The sequence below is a fragment of the Corapipo altera genome, unplaced genomic scaffold (assembly GCF_003945725.1).
Source record: "Corapipo altera isolate COAL_440 unplaced genomic scaffold, ASM394572v1 53, whole genome shotgun sequence".
Classification (NCBI taxonomy): Eukaryota; Metazoa; Chordata; class Aves; order Passeriformes; family Pipridae; genus Corapipo; species Corapipo altera.
Genome location: NW_020884900.1, coordinates 9,976,701 through 9,995,196, shown reverse-complemented (window position 1 = coordinate 9,995,196; position 18,496 = coordinate 9,976,701). Strand labels below are relative to the sequence as shown.

At 44.4% G+C, this 18,496-nt stretch overlaps 1 protein-coding gene across 1 annotated transcript in view; it reads right to left on the bottom strand.

Annotated features, from left to right (window-relative positions):
- SYNPO2L (synaptopodin 2 like) overlaps nt 1-18,059 on the bottom strand; it is a 41,175-nt gene extending 23,116 nt beyond the window's left edge. The window contains exons 1-2 of the mRNA XM_027649695.1: nt 15,843-18,059; nt 1,440-1,591 (exon numbers count right to left, since the gene is read on the bottom strand). Coding sequence (XP_027505496.1) covers nt 1,440-1,591; nt 15,843-15,947 — 257 coding nt within the window. The 5' untranslated portion in view covers nt 15,948-18,059. The remainder of the gene's footprint in view (nt 1-1,439; nt 1,592-15,842) is intronic.
- Between the last annotated feature and the right edge of the window lie 437 nt (nt 18,060-18,496).

Here is an 18,496-nt window from a genome sequence, read left to right as displayed (position 1 = left end):
CCAGTTTCTCTGGTTCTGCATAGTCAGATCACAGTGTCTCTCCCTCCCTCTTTTTCTGAAATACACATACTCCAGAGTCATCCAGCTACCTCTCCTTTCTTAACAGGATTGATTGGTGTTTTTTCTGGGAACGTAAATATGAAGTGAGAACAGAGATGTGGTCAAGAAAGCAATATGTGATGATTTCTCCACTACTCCAGGTTGCAGCCAACTGGTTATGTTATTTCCAAACCATCCAATGCTGGCTCCCAGAGGGCTGTGAGAAGCCTGCCTTTGTCACTTTGTTAATTCAAAGTGTGCTGATTTTGCCCCACTGGAATTTGCCCAGGCAACTGTTGGCTGCAGATAGGCTCCGATGGGGTGAGGTAAGGCCTTGGCAAGGGACCAGGAGCTATTCTGGACACCTCGTATAGAACTTATTCATCCCACTTAATCACAGCTAGGGTATAGAGTGAGCACATCAGAAGGCACCAGGGCGTTACCTAAAGCCAAAGGAAACATCCTACATGCTCAGGCTTTCCTTCTCTGAGCACTGCCCACCTCTGCCCCTGCTTTACAGATGTCAGCAACCAGCGTGGCTGTCCCTCCTCACTGCTCACAGTGCTCTGCCTGTTCAGGACTGTAGAAAATCCCATCTCCCAGCCCCCTTCACCAGGGCCTGTTTTTCTGAGGGTGACTTCTGTTTTGGCAGTAGTTTTGGTACTGGGACTTCATACAGCTTTTCTGCCTTCATCTTTATATGATTATTCATTTACAGCTTGGGCCACATCCAGCATGCACTGAGGCACTAGGTTAACTTAGCACAGGGAGAATGAGGAACATTATTGGGACCATTTTTATGCTTACATTTGAGCTGATCTCCACTATTCTGCTGAACTAGAGACTGGAAGAGATATTTCTTCCCATAAAAGGGGGACTCAGCCACACACCTCTAATCTTTGTGGCAGTCAGTTCATAGACTGTTGGACAACTGGCCTGATGTAGTAAATACTTGGGTAATCTTGTCCTGTCTTAATTATTCATTGAATAGTCAAATCCATTTCTACAGAACAGTTATTTACCCAGAATGAACCAGAGTCTGTTACTTGCTGAAATGAACTGTCCTATGCCATCTTGGGCATAGGAGCCTAAATAGCTCATTATTTCCAGCACAGCCCTCACACTGCAAACATTTCCCTTCAGCCAGAGGGGTGGGGGTGCCTGGGGTCAGTTCAGCCCCAGAGCCAGTCACTCTGGAGAGCAGCACAGAGACAGGGCAAAACACTGAGATGGCCACACGTTAGCCATGGAGAAGTCCTCCTAGTCCTCCCACTTTGCAGTATGGCAAAACCAAAGGCTTCCTGCCTGCCTTCTTTCTGATAGTGTGGAGAGCTGCTGTGCTGGATGAAGCTGCCCTGCTGTCTGCGCTGTCACAGCACTGGTGCTTGGGTGCAGGTTACCTTTTCACACGGATGTTGAGCATGCCGTTGGAAGAATCGATGATCTGCATGGCATTAGCATGGGAAAGGCCAGCACATGACTTCCCATTGATAGATACTATCACATCATTTTCCCACAGGCCTCCACGGCATGCTTTGCTTCTCTTTCGGATCTGGAAAAGCAGGAGAGAGGATAGAGATGAAGGAAAGAACAGCAGCTATTTAGTTCAGTCGTTTGTCTCCTGCTGTTCCTTCTATTGCTCTGTCCCTGACAGGATAAAATAAGGCCTAAGACTACTTCATGCCAGGGTGGAGAACTAGTCCTCTTGCAGAGCCCTGGCTGTGGTCTCTGCATTCCTGTTAATTCCAAGAACATCTCTGCTGAGCATAGGCCTGACCTGATCACCAACCCAGTTCAACTTCTTTAGGGCAGATGAAAGACTCAAGAACATCTACACGCTTTTCTCCTCTTGCTCCCTATCTCCTAAGTTGCTTAGGGAGTCTGTATTTCAGACAGGGAACAGAAACTCTTTCCAGACTATGCCTGTACATGACTGTGTGTCCTTCTGCATGACCCTACTGTGATTCCTCAGTATGATCCCTGGCTCTCATGCAGAGCCCCTGCAGGTACCATCCTCATGGAAGCTGACACTGGGGAGAGATGGTGGCTCTGTCGTGAAAGAGGCACTTTATGCTGTTAAGCATTCATGTTCCAATGGCTTTGGCCAGTGTATTTCTGGACATCTGCATCAGACCATATGGTGTCCTGTTACACAAGTGTAAACTTGGAATAAATCTGTAGCCTTAACAGGAGTTGTGCAGGATATGCATTGCTATATCTGAGAATGGAGTTGGAGTCTCTAGTTCCAGGCTAGTTCCTAGATCTGGCCTCTCATGGCCATCTTACACCAAGTGTTTCCTCTCCCTTTTTTTCTCTCATCCATCAGTTAAACTTCTTACCAACACAGCCTAGCCTTTCTGTTAGGTCAAACAAGCAAGGAAACCAAATGCCCATTCAGCCAAAAACCACAGACCTCTCCCGTATAGGCAAGCAATGGAGATAGTCTTGTAGGACAGCTTGGTACCCATAATAGACTGATTTTGCACATAAAAGAATATTCAGGAAAAAATGGATCAGAGGAAGTCAGGGCCAAGGTAGTAATACACTGGATTTGCAGATGCTTCTAGAAGATTTCTTTGAATCTTGAAGTTAAGTGAGAGACACATCAGTGCAGAGCTGTTTAACAGAGGGTGCAGTGAACGAACTGTGGCAGATCCTGCAGAGAGGTAACAAAGCAGGGCACCTTCTCCCATATCTTACAGCCTTGTGCTGGAGCAACCAGTCTCACTTACGTTGCCTACACTTCTATGGCAGCCTTATGAAAGAGAAGTGGATGTGGGAGGATTGCTGCCCTGTCATTGTTCTTGCAGGGGCAGTAGGGGAGCAGGGAAGGAGAGGGCTGGAGCCCTAAGGAGGTCCCATGTCATGGTTGACTGGGCTCAGGGCCCAGGCCCTCTGCACCCATGTGGTGTGCTTGCACCCAGAACTCGACCCTGCTGGCCCATGTGCAGGCAAGAGCAGCACTCCTCCCAGGTCAGCCTGTCAGCAGGACTGAGAGGTGTTCGGGAAAAAGATGGAAAGAGGAGGGCTATCCTTCAAGTTGTTTTTGTGTTCACTGGCATTTTATCACTCTGTAGCCTTTCCAGCTTGACCCCAAATTTTGCCTGCATGCTTAAAATAGGGACTGGCTCATCCCAGCTGCCACATCCATCAGCCTCTGTCATTTTAGTCCTTTATCTCCCTCCTTGTTAATATAAGCCTGGAATGAGAATGCGTGGGTCTGTAATGAACTACTGCTGAAGAACAACTTTTCTGCTGTTACGATATAAATGCTGCTTCCTGATACTCCCTTGAGGAGCAGCTGTTAACTGAGAAGGGAGAGCAAACACATTTTCCAGTTCTGTCTACTGACACAGAGGCTAAAGAAGAGAGTTAGGAAGTTGAAGAGAGGTTAGAAGAAGTGTCCCCTGGTATTCCCCAAAAGGCCAACTGCTGCTCCATGGCCAAGTGCTTGGTGCTTAGCACTGGATAGGAACATACTTGCTGAGTATGTCTCCCAGTTATGGAGTGAGGGGACTGGGGGTTAAAGGCTGTCAGCAGGTGCTCAGAGCATTACTCACATCCGATCGTATTCCTCCATGCTCACTGAAACCAACTGGATGTAGGCTGGTGACCAACCAGAGCAGCAATAGTAAGCTTCCTGCAATCCTCTGGTCCCATAGTATGCGAGACTTTGCAGGCAAGTGTTCAGTATTCCCAGACAGGGAGGATCAGGCTGTGGTCCCAACACTGCCCGCTGCTGTTTCAGGTACCTTTATATTAGAGCAGGCTGGTGGGACACAAGCAGTCCCATGCAGGCTGAGCATCACGAGCAGGCAAAGCTTTTCTCTCGTTGTTGGTGAGGATTCTGGCTCTGGCTTGGTCTGTGCTCAGATTTTACCAGAGTGACAGAGAGCCCATGCACTAAAGCAACTAGAGTCTGCAAACTAGCTCTGTAGTCCAGGAAGGACTTCTCCTTGTCTCCATTCCTCTCTGGGAAAATAGGACCAGGTCTCTTTTGGCACAGGAAGAGACCTAGTGAGTCTGAAAATAGCACATTTCTTCTGGCGCAGTCTCCCATAGGTTTATAAACCCTCCCTGGAATTTTTATGAATTTGCTTCCCAGGGTCAGAGGGAAATGAACTATCCACAGCTTAATTTTTATGCCAAATCCCTACCCCACTGATTTGCTAGGGAGGAAGGCAAAGAGGTTGAAGGCAGAGAGGATTGTGCATGGAGAGAAGGAAGAAAGCTCGTCAAACAGAAAGGACAGGACAGGACTTAATCCACAACCATGACAGCAGGGTGCAGTGTGCCGGAGGCTGCAGAGCCTCTGGACAGAGACCAGGACATGCCTGCCAGATTTTATATGCCTGCCAGCCCAGTGCTGTGGAGACTGTAATGACAACCCATAACCTGCACACCTTGCTTACAGCAAGGGCAGCACTGAGCTTTTGAGGGTCCGGGACAGGGTGGCTGCCTAGTCCAAAAGCCAGGCTCGCTGCCCATCCTGAAGGTCAGTTTGCCCTCAGGCTCAAGCCACTTGCTCTCCATATCTAAAAGAGGCCCTCTCCTGGGCACCCAGTGAGCCACATGAAGTGTCACTAACAGGGAGCTTGCTTAGGTTGTAGGTATGTTGGAAGGTGCCACCAGACAGCTGTTCTAAAGGTATGGGAAAGGCTGGAAAAAGTGGCATTTCAAAGAGAAAACCTCTCTGCTTCCTGTAGCAGATATCTGGAGAGCTTTCTTGTGCACATGAGAGGCTGATGGACTCTGACAAGTGGTCAGGGCTGGCCCCAGACCTGGCCCTGGGGGATTGCACTGTCTGACCTTCTAGCACATACTGGCGAGGACTGATCTCTCCTTTTGTGTGAGGAGCCCCACAAATTCTGTAAGCCTCTTGTTAACTAACTCTCTGTTACACTTTCCACTCTGTGCCTCAGTAGATACACTCTCCCATGGCGTACCTTGACTAATTGGAGGAATGTCCTGTTATGATATCAGATGGATTTAGGAAATCCTAATTTCAGAGTCCTACTGATTTATGCTACTGGAAATACAAATCAGTGTGAAAAACTGGAACAGATTTACTCAAAAAATTGTCTGTCTTCCCGCCCTCTCAGCAGGAGTTCTGTAGTGACAAAAGAGCTCTTGGCAGAGAGGTTTGGGTGTCTGCAGCACCCAGGTACACGCACATACATGTGCACGTTTTTTTTTTTACCTGCTTCCTCTCATTGATCATGTGCAATCAGACAGAAGGAGAAGGACAGAAACAAATGAGGGGAAAAAAGAAAAAGAGCGAAGGTGACAACTGAGGAGGAAAGGAATAAAAAAAGGGAAGGCCAGTGCTAGGAGAGGCCAGGAAGGCCAGGGTTGGGATCAGGCTTTAACAGTACAGTACAAGTTTCCTTGCACAGCCCTGGGGAGACAAAAGGACGTGCTGACTATTGGACGTGTCTTGGGGAATTCAGCCTAGCTTTCAGGAACAGAATGCAAGAGGAGGGGTCAGATCCAACTTGGCAGCATCTGTCCTTCAGTAGGGACTATATTTAGATAGTGGTATGTGGGGGCTGAACACACGCTGGGATGCTAAGAATAGAGTAATCCTGATAGTAACTCGGAGCCTTCACATCTTGCCTGAGTACAGCCCAGGGAACCTGTCTTGAAACTTTGCAACCACTTTCCCTGCTGGCCAGCACTGCTTCTTCACAGGGAAATAGGCTGTGGGTAAATAGAAGTGGTTTGCAGTGCCTTTCAGAAAATAACCTGTAATAGGTTCATGGCATCTTTCCCCTTACCTCCCCAAGGCATCTCTCACCTCCTCTCATTGTGGTAGAAGACAAATTACATTATCAGTCTTCCCTCTAATCTAAAATCTTTCCAGCAGCAACCTAGCAAAATCACTTCAAGTCAGAGTTGTATACTGAATACAATTTGTCTTCCTATCCAGTGCCCTTCCAATCTCTGATTGCATCTCTTAACACATAGCTTCCCCCACCAGCTATAGTGCCATGGGGTCCAACACTCCATGGCAACCTGGCAGTATTTAAATTTCATTCCGAGTCTTATGCGAAATGCAATCCTGTCACAGGGTTCTTGTGGAGAGTTAAGAACTGCCTTGTTGTGTATAAAGCATTATCAAAAGGTAGGAGACCATTTGGGTCTCCTCCTCCTAGAACTTCCTGCTCAGCTGAACCACAAACGCAGCAGTTGTTAGATGTAAAAGCAGAAACAAACACCCTCTATCTCTTCTTCTTTCTTAACATCTGTGTTGACATCTTTTTGGTTACTGGAACAGTTTGTTTTGCCTCCAAGACCAGGGTCTAATTTTTACTTGTGCAAGGAAAGATACCCCTGTGGCAAAAGTGGGTAAATCACTAGAGGAGCGTTCAGGAGACCTGGATGATTTTTTGTGTGACCTTGGAGAAAACACCTTGGAGAAAGACTGTGAGTAATAAATGGCAGGAGCCTGAAAATCAGGATATTTTTCAACAGTGTGTCTTTATCTCAGCTGCCCACCTGAACACAGAGATCCACTAAGATACTTCTTCTATGCCTTGTCTATTAAGTAGTAAATAACATCACATCCTCCTGGCAATGCCATATTTTTATTGGAAGCTATTTTACAGGAGAGTATTTACTCTAATCCATTATAATTACATTTATTTACTTAGTTCATTAACTTCCTGATGAAACTCTGTATTCCTTTTTAAGAGGTGACACTGGATGACTTGTCTCTTCGTAAAGTAGGTCTGGTGTCTCTGCAGACCTCCTTCACAGGGCATCCATGGTGAAGCTTAATTAGGGAGTCTTTATATAGAGACAGAGGGGAGAGAACTCATACTTTGTGGGATGAACACGGCAGTGGAGAGTGGTGAAAGAAGATATCTTGAGTGGGAGGACAGACTTGGGTGACTTTAGTGATGAGAGCTGGTAGTGGCAGAGGATGCTGGTGCTGGCCAATCAACTAAGTACATAGCAGACTACTCTAATATGTTACTGCCTAGAGTGTACCAGTGGGGGGGATATCACTATGAAGGAAAGGGAGAACAACTTCTTGGATGCCCTAGCCTTAATTCTGATTTATACCAGGGTATACAAGGTGATATAAAACAAATGCAAACAATCAGAGGTTGTTGGTTTTCTTTCTCTGTTGGTTTTCTCTCACTGAAACCAGTTGCCTTTAAAAGAACATTTTGTTGTGATAATACAAAGGGAGGAAGTGAAAAACAATCCACCTTCTTTGCCCAAGCAAGATGTTTAGCACAGGTCTCATTGCTAGGAGCAAGTTTCTAGCCAGAGGTGGCTGCAGGTAAATGAAAAAAGGCTTTATCTCCATAGCTTTTTGTTACTTGATGGAAGATTAGCTGAAAAGTGAGTGAACTATAATACCGATGACAAAGAATAATGCCACATACTAGAATAGATACTAAAAGTACTTGATGAGCATTTTACCCTCAACAGAGTAAACAGCAGGATATAATTTTTTTTTTATATGAAGCAAGGATTCAAAAGGAACAGATATATTTGTCAAAAGCAAGAGTACCAGATCCCACATCTAGCTGCTGTGAGAAGAGCAACTGAATGTTCAGAAAAAATATGCTTATACATGTCACATGTAGGTCCTTTTTCTAGAGGCTCAGCCTGGCTCCTTTAGACATAAAAGATTTTAGAATCAAAACCTAAGGGAATTGGAGCTCCTAAGCAAATCTAGCCACCAAAATGTCTCTTTACAGGTACAGAACTGGGCACTGAACTGGGCTGAAAGGAATGGAACAGTCCTGAACACAGACCAGTTATCCAGAGATATGTCTTCAGTCCTCCAGTATAAAGTGTTCTCAGCTTTAGCCCTGCATGCTGATATTGTGCTCCAAGGGGCAGAGAGCATATGTAAACTCTGAATAAAAAGCTTTCTCAAAACAGAGGACTCTTTTCAGCTGCTACTAATTGTTGAACAGCAGCAGTCTTAAGTATATTATGCCTCCACAGTATCTGTGCTGAGAGAGGGCAAATTAGAAGACGACGACATACCTACTACTATTTTGATAGGATGAGGATCACTTATGTTTGCAAAAAAGTATTGGACACAGCATTCATAATATTGCAAGTCTGGGTTACTGCACCAAAACACAGCACTTGCTAACCCAAAGAGAGCCTCTCAGCAACAGTCTGAGGAGGATAAGCACCATTGTTCTGCAGCAGCAAGGACAGGATCAGCCACAGGTATGGATTACAGAAGTACCCCATTCACCTGAAGGATCCAGGGCACTTTGGTACAGAGACTTTCCTATGCCTTGGAGCATCTTTGTAGCCGTCTTGTAGGTATGAACGTACATCAAAAGCCAGGCTCAGCCTCCACAGATGTATTCAGTAGTTCTAACCAGTTGCAGGCTGAATAATGCCAGCGAATAAACCTGGGCTCTGGACCACAACTGACTGTAGCATTAAACTGTTGAAATGATCCTTGGCACATCTTTGGCTCAGACCAGCTAATGCTGTCCAGAACAATTCCCAGGCATAGTCTAGGAGCTAGAACAGATAATTCCCAGAGCCATTGCCTGTGGGCATGCAGCCATCTTATTTGGGAGAACAGAAAAAGTTAATTGCTGGGCTTTGCTACACTCTGTAGCAGCTGGCAAAAGTGCCAGAGAATGGTCCCAGGTGCATTTAATGCCGCAGGTATCGATGTAGCATGTATGGTTTCACTGCAACCTCTGATAAGTGTCAAGAAATTCTTCCATCATGCCTACATCCTTATGGACAAATGGGATGTAAAGATGACACTGCCTGGGCTCTTTACTTCTGCAAGGAAGAGTGGAAGAGCTTTTCGAGCAGGGCCCTTCACACAGAAGTCTTAGACCTCTGGTGGAAGCAAAAACCATGGAGCAGCCCAGCTGTGGTCACATGGCAGAAGAGAACCCATTTAGGACAGTAATGTATGAAAGACCAGAGGCCAACATCACATTTGTCATTGGCACGATTGCCTCATGGCCTTTCAAAGGGAGGTAGGAACCAAAAAAAAGAATAAACACGGAGTGAAGTGTTTTGGGCAGTGAGAAAGGAATAGTTAACAAATGATTAAAGATTATCTGGGAGTAAACATAGAGCATAAATCAAGATTCTAAGAGTTAGAGGAAAGGCTATAATCACCAATGCAGTCCATCCACACAATCTGTTCTCTGTACTTGTTTCAAGAGGGAGTTCCCATGTAAGGCTGCTTCCCTTGAAGGTATCTCCAAGCCATGGTGAGGCACAAGGAACTGTGAACTAAATCCGTAGCTGATACAATCAGCAATGGTCATTTGCAACCATGATAACGTGGCTTTCTGTTTAGCCACCTTCTGATCATTGTCCTGGAGGTCCTACCCCTCCGTCTTTGCTGAAAAGAAGTAGAACTCCCCTTCCAAACTTTCCACCTTGCTCACTGCTGTCCCAGCACTGTACAGAGCTTGCAGCTTCTCCACCAGACAGCAGCCCTGGAGCCCCCCACATTTTCCTGGCAGGCAGTGACTTGCTGGTCCCAGCTGCTCCTTGGAAAGTTCCACCGGCGCTGCAGCATGCGCTCCCTCTCTAGCAGCCAAGGGTAACACCTGCCTAAGTGCCGACAGGCCATAAAACATGTTCAGGAGCGCTCCCAATGCAGCTTGAGGCACTCCTTCCACAGTGCTGGCAGGCATATTCAGCCCTCCAAAATCAGCATTAGTGACTGCTATAGAGTAGGCCGCCACCAGTGATGTTTTAGATGTGACAGTAAACATTTGTGAAAACATAAATAACGGTCTGCCCACTGAAAAGGGGAGAGGAAGAGAAGGTGCTTGCAAATTGGGAAGCCATCAGACCTACTTGAATTAGAGCTGGCACCTCCAGCAGGAATAAGGTCACAGGAGCAAAGGTGAATAGGACAGAACAGCTAGGCTTTGGGTCACAGGGACCAGTGATATGGCATACGGGCAGTAAGGACATCTGGCAGAGGAGACAGTAGAAACAGTGAATTATCAGCAGAGAAACATACAGGAGAAAGTGGGGATATGTGAGAAAGAGGTAAAAAGGAGGTTGTGATGAACTGCTCTTAAACAACAAAACAATTTTTGGTTTTAGAACCTATACAATCCTGTGTCACTGCTTCCCCTAACAATTCACTCCATTGCTGCAGAGTATTTGTACAGGATAGCTGACTGAAAGGAGTCTCTTGAGTTATCAGGGCTAATCAATCCCACGTTGTTTTCAGAGGCCATATTGTTTACTTCAGTTCATAAACTGATTCAAACGGTTTTCAGTTCTTTTTCTAGGTTGGAAAGTCATTGCAGAACATCCCTGGTTAGTTGTTTGTGCACATTTGATTGGTGACAATGATGTCACCTATATTTGAATAGTGATGTTGGTATTTGCTCAATATCTATTTGTAGACAGCAATCATATCTTTCAACACTTTGCTTCGTGAAAGAAGCCTTCTCTCCTCCCCTCCTTCTCTACAGCTGCTCTACCTTACATTCATTTTACTTGAAAGTGGCTGACTCTGTAAGTTTGGTACTTCCAGAGAACTCCTCTTTGTGCATTAGAAAGTAACATCAGCGTCTTCCTATCTCAGTCAGACAAGGCTGCCTGAGGCTCATTTGTTTATGTTTACCTTTTTTTCAGAGAGTCATCATTTTGCTGGCTCATTATTAGTGATGCACTAAGTCCTTTGCCTCTACTATCAGTACCTGCTGGAAAGACTCCAGTTTCCTCTATGTTACTTGTGCTGGAGGGGTAAGTGCCTTCCTTGCTTTGTATTGCAAGTAACTGCGTTTCCCCCTCACTGAATAAATCTTGTTTTGTAGCAGGATCCCTAAAGGCAGGTTTGCATGCACTTGCATCATCCTAAAGCTGCCCCGTTTATCTTTGTAAAAATTATTTCCATAATATAGTTTCATGTTAGATTTCTACTTTGGTTAATTCCGGGCTTAGCGCTTACAATTTTCTCAGACAAGGTATTTTAAATTTTGTTTTGTTTCAAGTGCATTTGATGCACATATCCTTACTGCAGAGAAATCCTCCAGGAACCTGATGGTATTGTTCTCTCTTACTATCTTTTCAGAATGGGTGAACCTTCTTGCCATTTATAGTTACATCTCAGGATCTGGTACTTGCTCTCAGCCTTTCGAAAATAAAAATCTTACCATCTATGGATCCTTTTTGCTTCTTGTATTTATGTTTGTTTTCTTTCTTTCCTGATGGCTTTTTCGGGTTAAAGATTTCCTGTGTTATGTTGCCACGTGCACCCCAACTACTGAGCTATACCAAATCAGCTTTATTGTGGTGAGGGGTAGTGTAAAATCCCACTATGTTTCATCTGCTTCATTAGGTAAGAGTTAAAAGATTTATTAGGAGTCACAATAACCCAGTATGAATCCTCAGTAGTTCAACTTATTTAACTTAAAAGAACACTGCTGTAACTAAGACCAAAATGGAGATTTCCTTTGCTTTTTGTGTTCTTAGCCTTTATTTCACCCTTTATTTGTTTCTCTAGTTCTCAATATTCCAATCCTTTCTAATTTCTGCAGAATGATTCATATCTTCTATTGATGTTTGATTGTGCTGTGTATCTGCCTACTGAGCATAACAATGCCTGCTTTTCTTTCAGCTTACTTATTACTGAGTTGATATTTTAATACAACCCTCATTTAAAAATCATCTATCCTTTCTCACTGAGGGCTCCTTAGACACTTACAAATTTTCTTTTGTTTCTTCTTTTGTCTTACCCCTACTCTGACAGTATCTGTTTTTATGAGACTGAATTGTTAATGGTACCCCTTTCATATACACATCAGTAGTATGGTAGCCTTCGGATTCACATTAGACATTTTTGGCACCTGAACACTGCAAATGATTGTTTGAGTGGAACAAAATAGTCAGTATGTGTTCCTGTAGGCAAGTTTAAGATGAAAGGAATAGCCATTTGCAGTTACAGATCTGGAAACATATAATCAGTTGGTGTTAAGACTAGCATTTCAGTCTTGCCTGTGTTATTTAAATTTGAGCTTTTTCCTCAATATTCACTGGGCAGTGCTGGAAGAAGCAATGTTCTGATCCCAAAGCAGGCACAGCTGATTTGGCTCCATAAATTTATTTGAACACAAAGCTAGTTATCATAGAATCATGAAATGGCTTGGGTTGGAAGGGATCTTAAAGATCATCTAATTCCAACCTGCTGCCATGGGCAGGGAGACCTTCCATTAGACCAGGGTGCTCAGCACCCCATCCATCCTGACCTTGAACACTTCCAGAGATGGGGCATCCAGAGCTTCTCTGAGGAACCTGTTACAGTGCCTCACCAACCTCTGAGTAAAGAATGTCTTCCTAACATCTATCTAAATCTTTCCTCTTTTATTTTAAAATCATTCCCCCTTGTCTTATCACTACCCATATAAAAAGTAGCTCTCCCTCTTTTTTATAAGTCTGCTCTAGGTACTGGAAGGCCGCAATGAGGTCTTTCCAGAGCCTTCTCTTCGCCAGGCTGAACAACCAAAACTCTCTCAGCCTGTCTTCATAGCAGAGGTGCTCCATCCCTTGGATCATTTTTGAGATGCTGCACTAGACCCTAACAGATCCATGTCTTTCCTGCACTGAGGATCCCAAAGCTATATGCAGTGCTCCAGGTGGGGTCTCATGAAGGAAGAGGGGCAGAATCACCTCCCTCCACCTGCTGACCACTCCTCTTTAGATGGAGCTCAGGGTGCTGTTGGCCTTCTAGGCTGCCAGTGCACATAGTTATGTGTGACCCAAGAGGCTTTCCACAAGGTGTATAATTCCAGCATCTTGCTCTAGGTGTGTCCCTGAACCCATAACTCACAGGGAGTTGCTGGATGGCACAGAAGCTCTCTGGCAGCTGGATCCAGCATGTGAAGATACAGCTGCTTTTCTATCCCTTTGTGTTAGATAGACTGAGGTGCAGAATTGATCCCTTGCTTGGAGAAACAGCTTAAACTACAGCTATGTATCCTTTCAGTCTGTAGAAAAGTGGGTTCACACCCCACTTCCAACATGTTCATGTACTTTATTTAGTTGCAACCAGTTGAATACTTTGCTAGAAAAGATGTTTTAAAATGCCTGTGCTCACTGTACATTTTGAGTTAGCTGCAATTTGAAAAAAGCAATAATTTAAGCCATCATTGGGAACAGCTTATGAGAGAACAACCAATTAGAGGCCCACCAATGTATTTGAAAAAAAAACAAAAAAAAAAAAACCAGGAAAAAAAAAAGAAAGCATACAGCAGACACAAAAATATCAGGAGAACAAAAAAAAGGTACCAAGTACAGCAATTAGTGACTGATCTTATAATAATTTCCATATAGAAAAACAATAAAAAGATGATGATGATGATGATGATGATGATGTAAACTTTAGAAGAAATAAAGGCAAGAAGACTGTGTAACTGTGTAAATTGATCATGTAAGTGAGGAGTTGTGCAGGGCTTTGTAATACAATAAGAGCAACTCAAGCAGGAAATCCCACTTTGTGCAACATTTAGTCTTTGGAAGGCCTGGCTGCTTGATGTTATCAAATCTTCGTTAGGAAACCACTTAGTGGGACAAGTGAGGTAGTAGCTGTTCACAAATGATTTTCTGTTTCTGTGTAGGATAAACCACTAGGACTGTCAATTCTTAGATACTTCACAGGGCATGCTGACAACTACCTGGGGGAAAGAATTTCCCTCTGCATTGCATTACTCAAAAATTAGATGCATTGGTGAGGTTTACAAGTTCCTCTGAAATACTTGCAGGAAACACAAAGGAAAGAGGAAGCAGGACATAGAGTGACTCTTAACCTAGCCTGGTCTAGCAATTCCACTATCTCTACATAACTATAATGTATATCATTTATATATAACTTATTTGTTATACTTAATTGATTAATTTCCCAAATTAGCATTTTATCACTTATTCATCCAGAAAGGTATATAGAAACAATCTGACTAAGCATCCAAGGGTAAGCATATTTCCCTAGCATTACTACTATGACTTTTCTAGTCTAGAAGTTGAAACTGTCTAAACTGACAGCACTAGAATCCCTGGTTCACCATCTGTATCCACTCAGTTATCTCCTGGCACCCATCAGCTATTCATGTCTGTATGTTCTATCACATGACTCCTGCCGGTTTATTCTCTTCTAAGCAGTTTACATTCAGGTCTGACCTTACTGGGCTTCTGGTAAGTTTTTACAAATCCTTTCTTTGGAGACTGTTTAAATGGAGTTGCCTTTAAGACAGTGACCTGTGGTCACCTGGATGCCATTAAACTCTGGGCAATAATAGACAAAAATGATAATTATAAAATCAAAGTCCTGCTTGAAAAATTATGTATACTTTGAGCTTCAAATGGATTTGTATCAGTTATATTTTCCATAATTATTTGTAATGCAATACCCAAGTATTGTAAAACTATATATAAGTATTTGTATCGCTAGACTTAAAATACAACACCCAGTTCTGGGTTAGAGCTGCTTCTAGTTAATACCTTCCTGCTACTAATCCTTGAGCAATATTCCGTTCACCTTAAGGTGCAACACAGCCTGGGTAATGGCTAGTTCTTGATACTGTTCAATCCATCCTGAGTAATCTTTATAGACACTTAGAATCTCCTCCCTCTTCAGTCCCAGTTTTTTGTCTACTGAGAAAAAAACAGGAGTCAAAATAATCTTAGACCCTACAGAGTTTATGTGGCCACTGAAAATCACATTTTCCTAACAACCACTGATGCCAGACACCTGGTTCAAGGATACTGATTCTTTCTTTTCAGCACCTGAATCTCAATGAGTATGTGCAGAAATTGCTTTTCTGGAGAAAAATCATCTTTTGCTATTTAAGAAACATTCACTTTGGGGCCAGGCTATGGGATTCCAAACAATTTGGCAGAAGTTACAGACAAACAGTCTGTGATCTGGGGTGAGCCAAATGACACAGAATGTTTCATTTCAAAATTCTCTGTCAGAGACATGGTCTGCTTAAGGAAACAGAAGGAGCTGGGCATAAAATTTTTTCATTCCTGCTGCTGAGTGCCTTCCAGGGAGACATCCCAACATACCATTGTGTCAAGGCTAATGCAGCTGTCAGGACCTTAATAAAGAGGACCATTTTTTCCTAATTTTTAGGCTATTCAGTAGTCTTTATGAAAAGAGAACAGTAACAGATGTTTATCAAAAGGACTGTAAATCAAGGTTCATGTTTATTCCTTTTTTATTATTTCATCTCCCATCCAAACAATGGTTTTCCTTTAATTCTTGAAATGGTACCAATATTTGCTGCGTGGAGCATCAAAAATATTCACTTCAGACAGTATTGAGAAACTTTCACCAGCAGAAGAGACACTAAGAAATGTGCATCTCTTCTGAAAGCTGGAATATAGTAATTAAGCATTAGGGACAGTTGAATTACAAATATGGCTTTGCTGCTTCGATTTAGATTATTTTTTCCTTGGTTGGATGTCTTACACAAGCATTGGCGCTGCCATATTTGAGCCCTTTTCCCTGCACTGGCCCTGCGGTTACAGCTCTGCTGACAACTAGGGAGAGACATACAGATTATAAAGTGTCTGAGCTGTACAGACCTGCACTGAGGCAGGTCTTCACCTGACAGTTGTCTCTACCTCAATAGCCTCTATTTCAGGACACGCATCCCACCCTACACCCTACTTGACCACACCACCCAAGTTTTCCTTCTAAGATCTGCTGCCACAGTAAGGAGTTCCTGCATTCCTTAACAGTAGTGAAAGATGCCCGACTCAGTAGGGATATATGAGTTCAGCACAACAACTTTGCGCTCACGGTTCACATCTCAAGGTCCTACCTTTGACACTTGAAGGGGTCTTTTCTGCTCTGAACCCCCTTGCAGGCGGAAGCCCCAGGGGGCACCTCCAGACAGAGTGATGAGCATTTCTTCTTCAGCTCCCATGATTTCTATGCTTTAGATATTTTGTCTTCCCAACTTCAAAACAGATTCCAGTTCTTAACAGGCAGTATCTTCTATTCCCATCTTCACAATTCACAACACCACTCTCCAGTCCCCCAAAAGGCCCTCTGCTCACTTTCTCCCTGAAGTTCACACACACACAAGACAGTTGAGACTGTCAAGCCCAGCCTTCACTGCTCTTCTGGACTCTCAGCTGCTGCTCTGCCTATGATTAGACATTTGATTCTGCTCTTGGTAAGGGGCCAGAGTTGTCCTACACACGTGTCATGTCAATCTCACCCTCTGTGCCCCCCCCCCCCCGCATACACGATGGATCTCTCACAGGAGGGTGGCTGAAAATAGCACACCTCCTGTCTCTCCAGAGCTTTGTTTGACACTTTTAAAGCTGGAAGTAAAACTTAAAAATTAAAAAGCATTTCAGTAATAATTTTATTTCTACTTCTCATTCCAAATGTAAACCCTAGAGTCATCCTGTACTCAGGATTCATTAGTGTGAGTTTCAGGCAAGGACATGTCACAGGCACAGACTTGTACAAGATCAGGTGATAGCACCTGACCCTATGAAATCGAACAAAAACAGCTTGCAAGTGATACGCTCTCCACTTGTTTGCTCCATGCAGCTGCTGTTACTAACTACACAGTAGCACTGTGTGCCTGCCCTGAAAGCCTCAGGCAGACTATTGATGTACTGTGCTCCCTCTGCAGCTTGTTGCTCCCTGACATCCCCTACATCCACTCATAATATTAGACACTGGGACAAGTATAGCTGGGATTAGCTACACAGACAGGATTCAAACAGTTCTCTGCAGGGCACTGCTTACATAGACTCCATGGCCAAGAGAACGGCTTTGCACCCAGATAGTAGAATAGTTTGGGTTGGAAGGAACCTTTAAAGATCATCTAGTCCAACCCCCCTCTAATGAGCAGGGGCATTTTTCAACTAGATCATGTTGCTCAGAGCCCCATCCAATAGCTTGAGTGTTTCCAGGGATGGGGCATCTGCCACTTCTCTGGGCAACCTGCCCCAGTGTTTCACCACACTTATTGCAAAAGATTTCTTCGTTATATCTACTTTAAATCTACCCTCCTTTAGTTTAAAACCATTACCCTTTTTCCTATCACTACAAGCCCTACTGAAAAGAAGTCTGTCTACATCTTTTTTTATGAGCCTGCTTAAAAGTATTGAAAGGCCACAATAAGGTCTCCTCAGAGCTTTCTTCAGGCTGAACAAGCCCAGTTCCCTCAGCCTTTCTTAACAGGAGAGGCCTTCACCCCTCTGATCATTTCATGGCCTTCCTCTGGACCTGCTCCAATGGGTTTATGTGTTTTCTGTGCTGAGAACCCCAGAGCTGGACTCAGGACTCCAGGAGGGGTTTTACTAGAGTTGAGAAGAGTCCTTCAGTGATTTTTCTTTTGGATCATGACAGACAAGACCTCCTGGCTATCCCAAGCCAGGGAGTTATAGAAGAATTAAAATCCATGTTCCCCTTTTGCTACAAGGCTTTAAGCATAATTTTCTGTTAGGATCCTGAGGACAAGTTTAGCTCTTCCTTATTCTGCAAGTGCTCACCTCTCAGTGACTAATATATATTTTACAGATATCTGTGATACCCTAACATGCAGAGGATGTAGTTTTGCTGTGACAACCATTACTTGGTTGACTATTCCATTGCCAGTACTACCACACTTCTCATCCAGTGCCATTGCATGGTGCTGGTGGGCACACACCAACACAATCATAGGACACTAAAATCATCAAGGTTGGAAAAGACCTTTAACATCATCAAGTCCAATCATCAACCTGACACTTCCACTGTAAACTCTAAACCACTAAGTCCCATCACCCAGTGCCAGATCCAGATGCCTTTTAAGCACCTCCAGGGATGATGACTCCACCACCTCCCTGGGCAATCTATTCCAAAGCCTGAGCACCTTAACAGTGAAAAAAAAAAATTCTAATATTTAATCTGAATTTCCCCTGTCTCAGCTGTAGGCCATTTCCTCTAACCCTTTCACTGCAAGCACGGTAGAAAAGACCAGTCCCCATCTCACTACAACCTCCTTTCGGGTAGTTGTAGAAAGTGATGAGGTCCCCCCTGAATAAACAAACTCCGCTCTTCCAGCTGTTCATCACAAGATATGTTTTCTAATCCTTTCACGAGCCTTGTTGCCCTTTGCTGGACACGCTCCAAGAGCTCAATGTCCTTTTCAAAGTGAGGGTCCAGAACTGAAAGCAGCACTCGAGGTGTGGCCTCCCCAGTGCCGAGTACAGCGCGATGATCACTGCCCTGATCCTGCTGTTACTCGGTAGTGAACAACCTTTGCATCTTGGCGCAGAACTGGCCCTGGTTGCTCCCATGTCGCGGTCCTTCACAGGCCGCTCGTGGGACACGTGGCCAAAAGCTCCACGGTCTCGGCCGCGCCCTTCCCGCAGTTCTGCGGCCCGTGCGGGCAGCGCCGGCCCGGCCTGTGCGGGACGGGCTCCGCGGCTCCTCCCGCCCCACCGGGACGTCACCGGCCGCGGCCTCCCG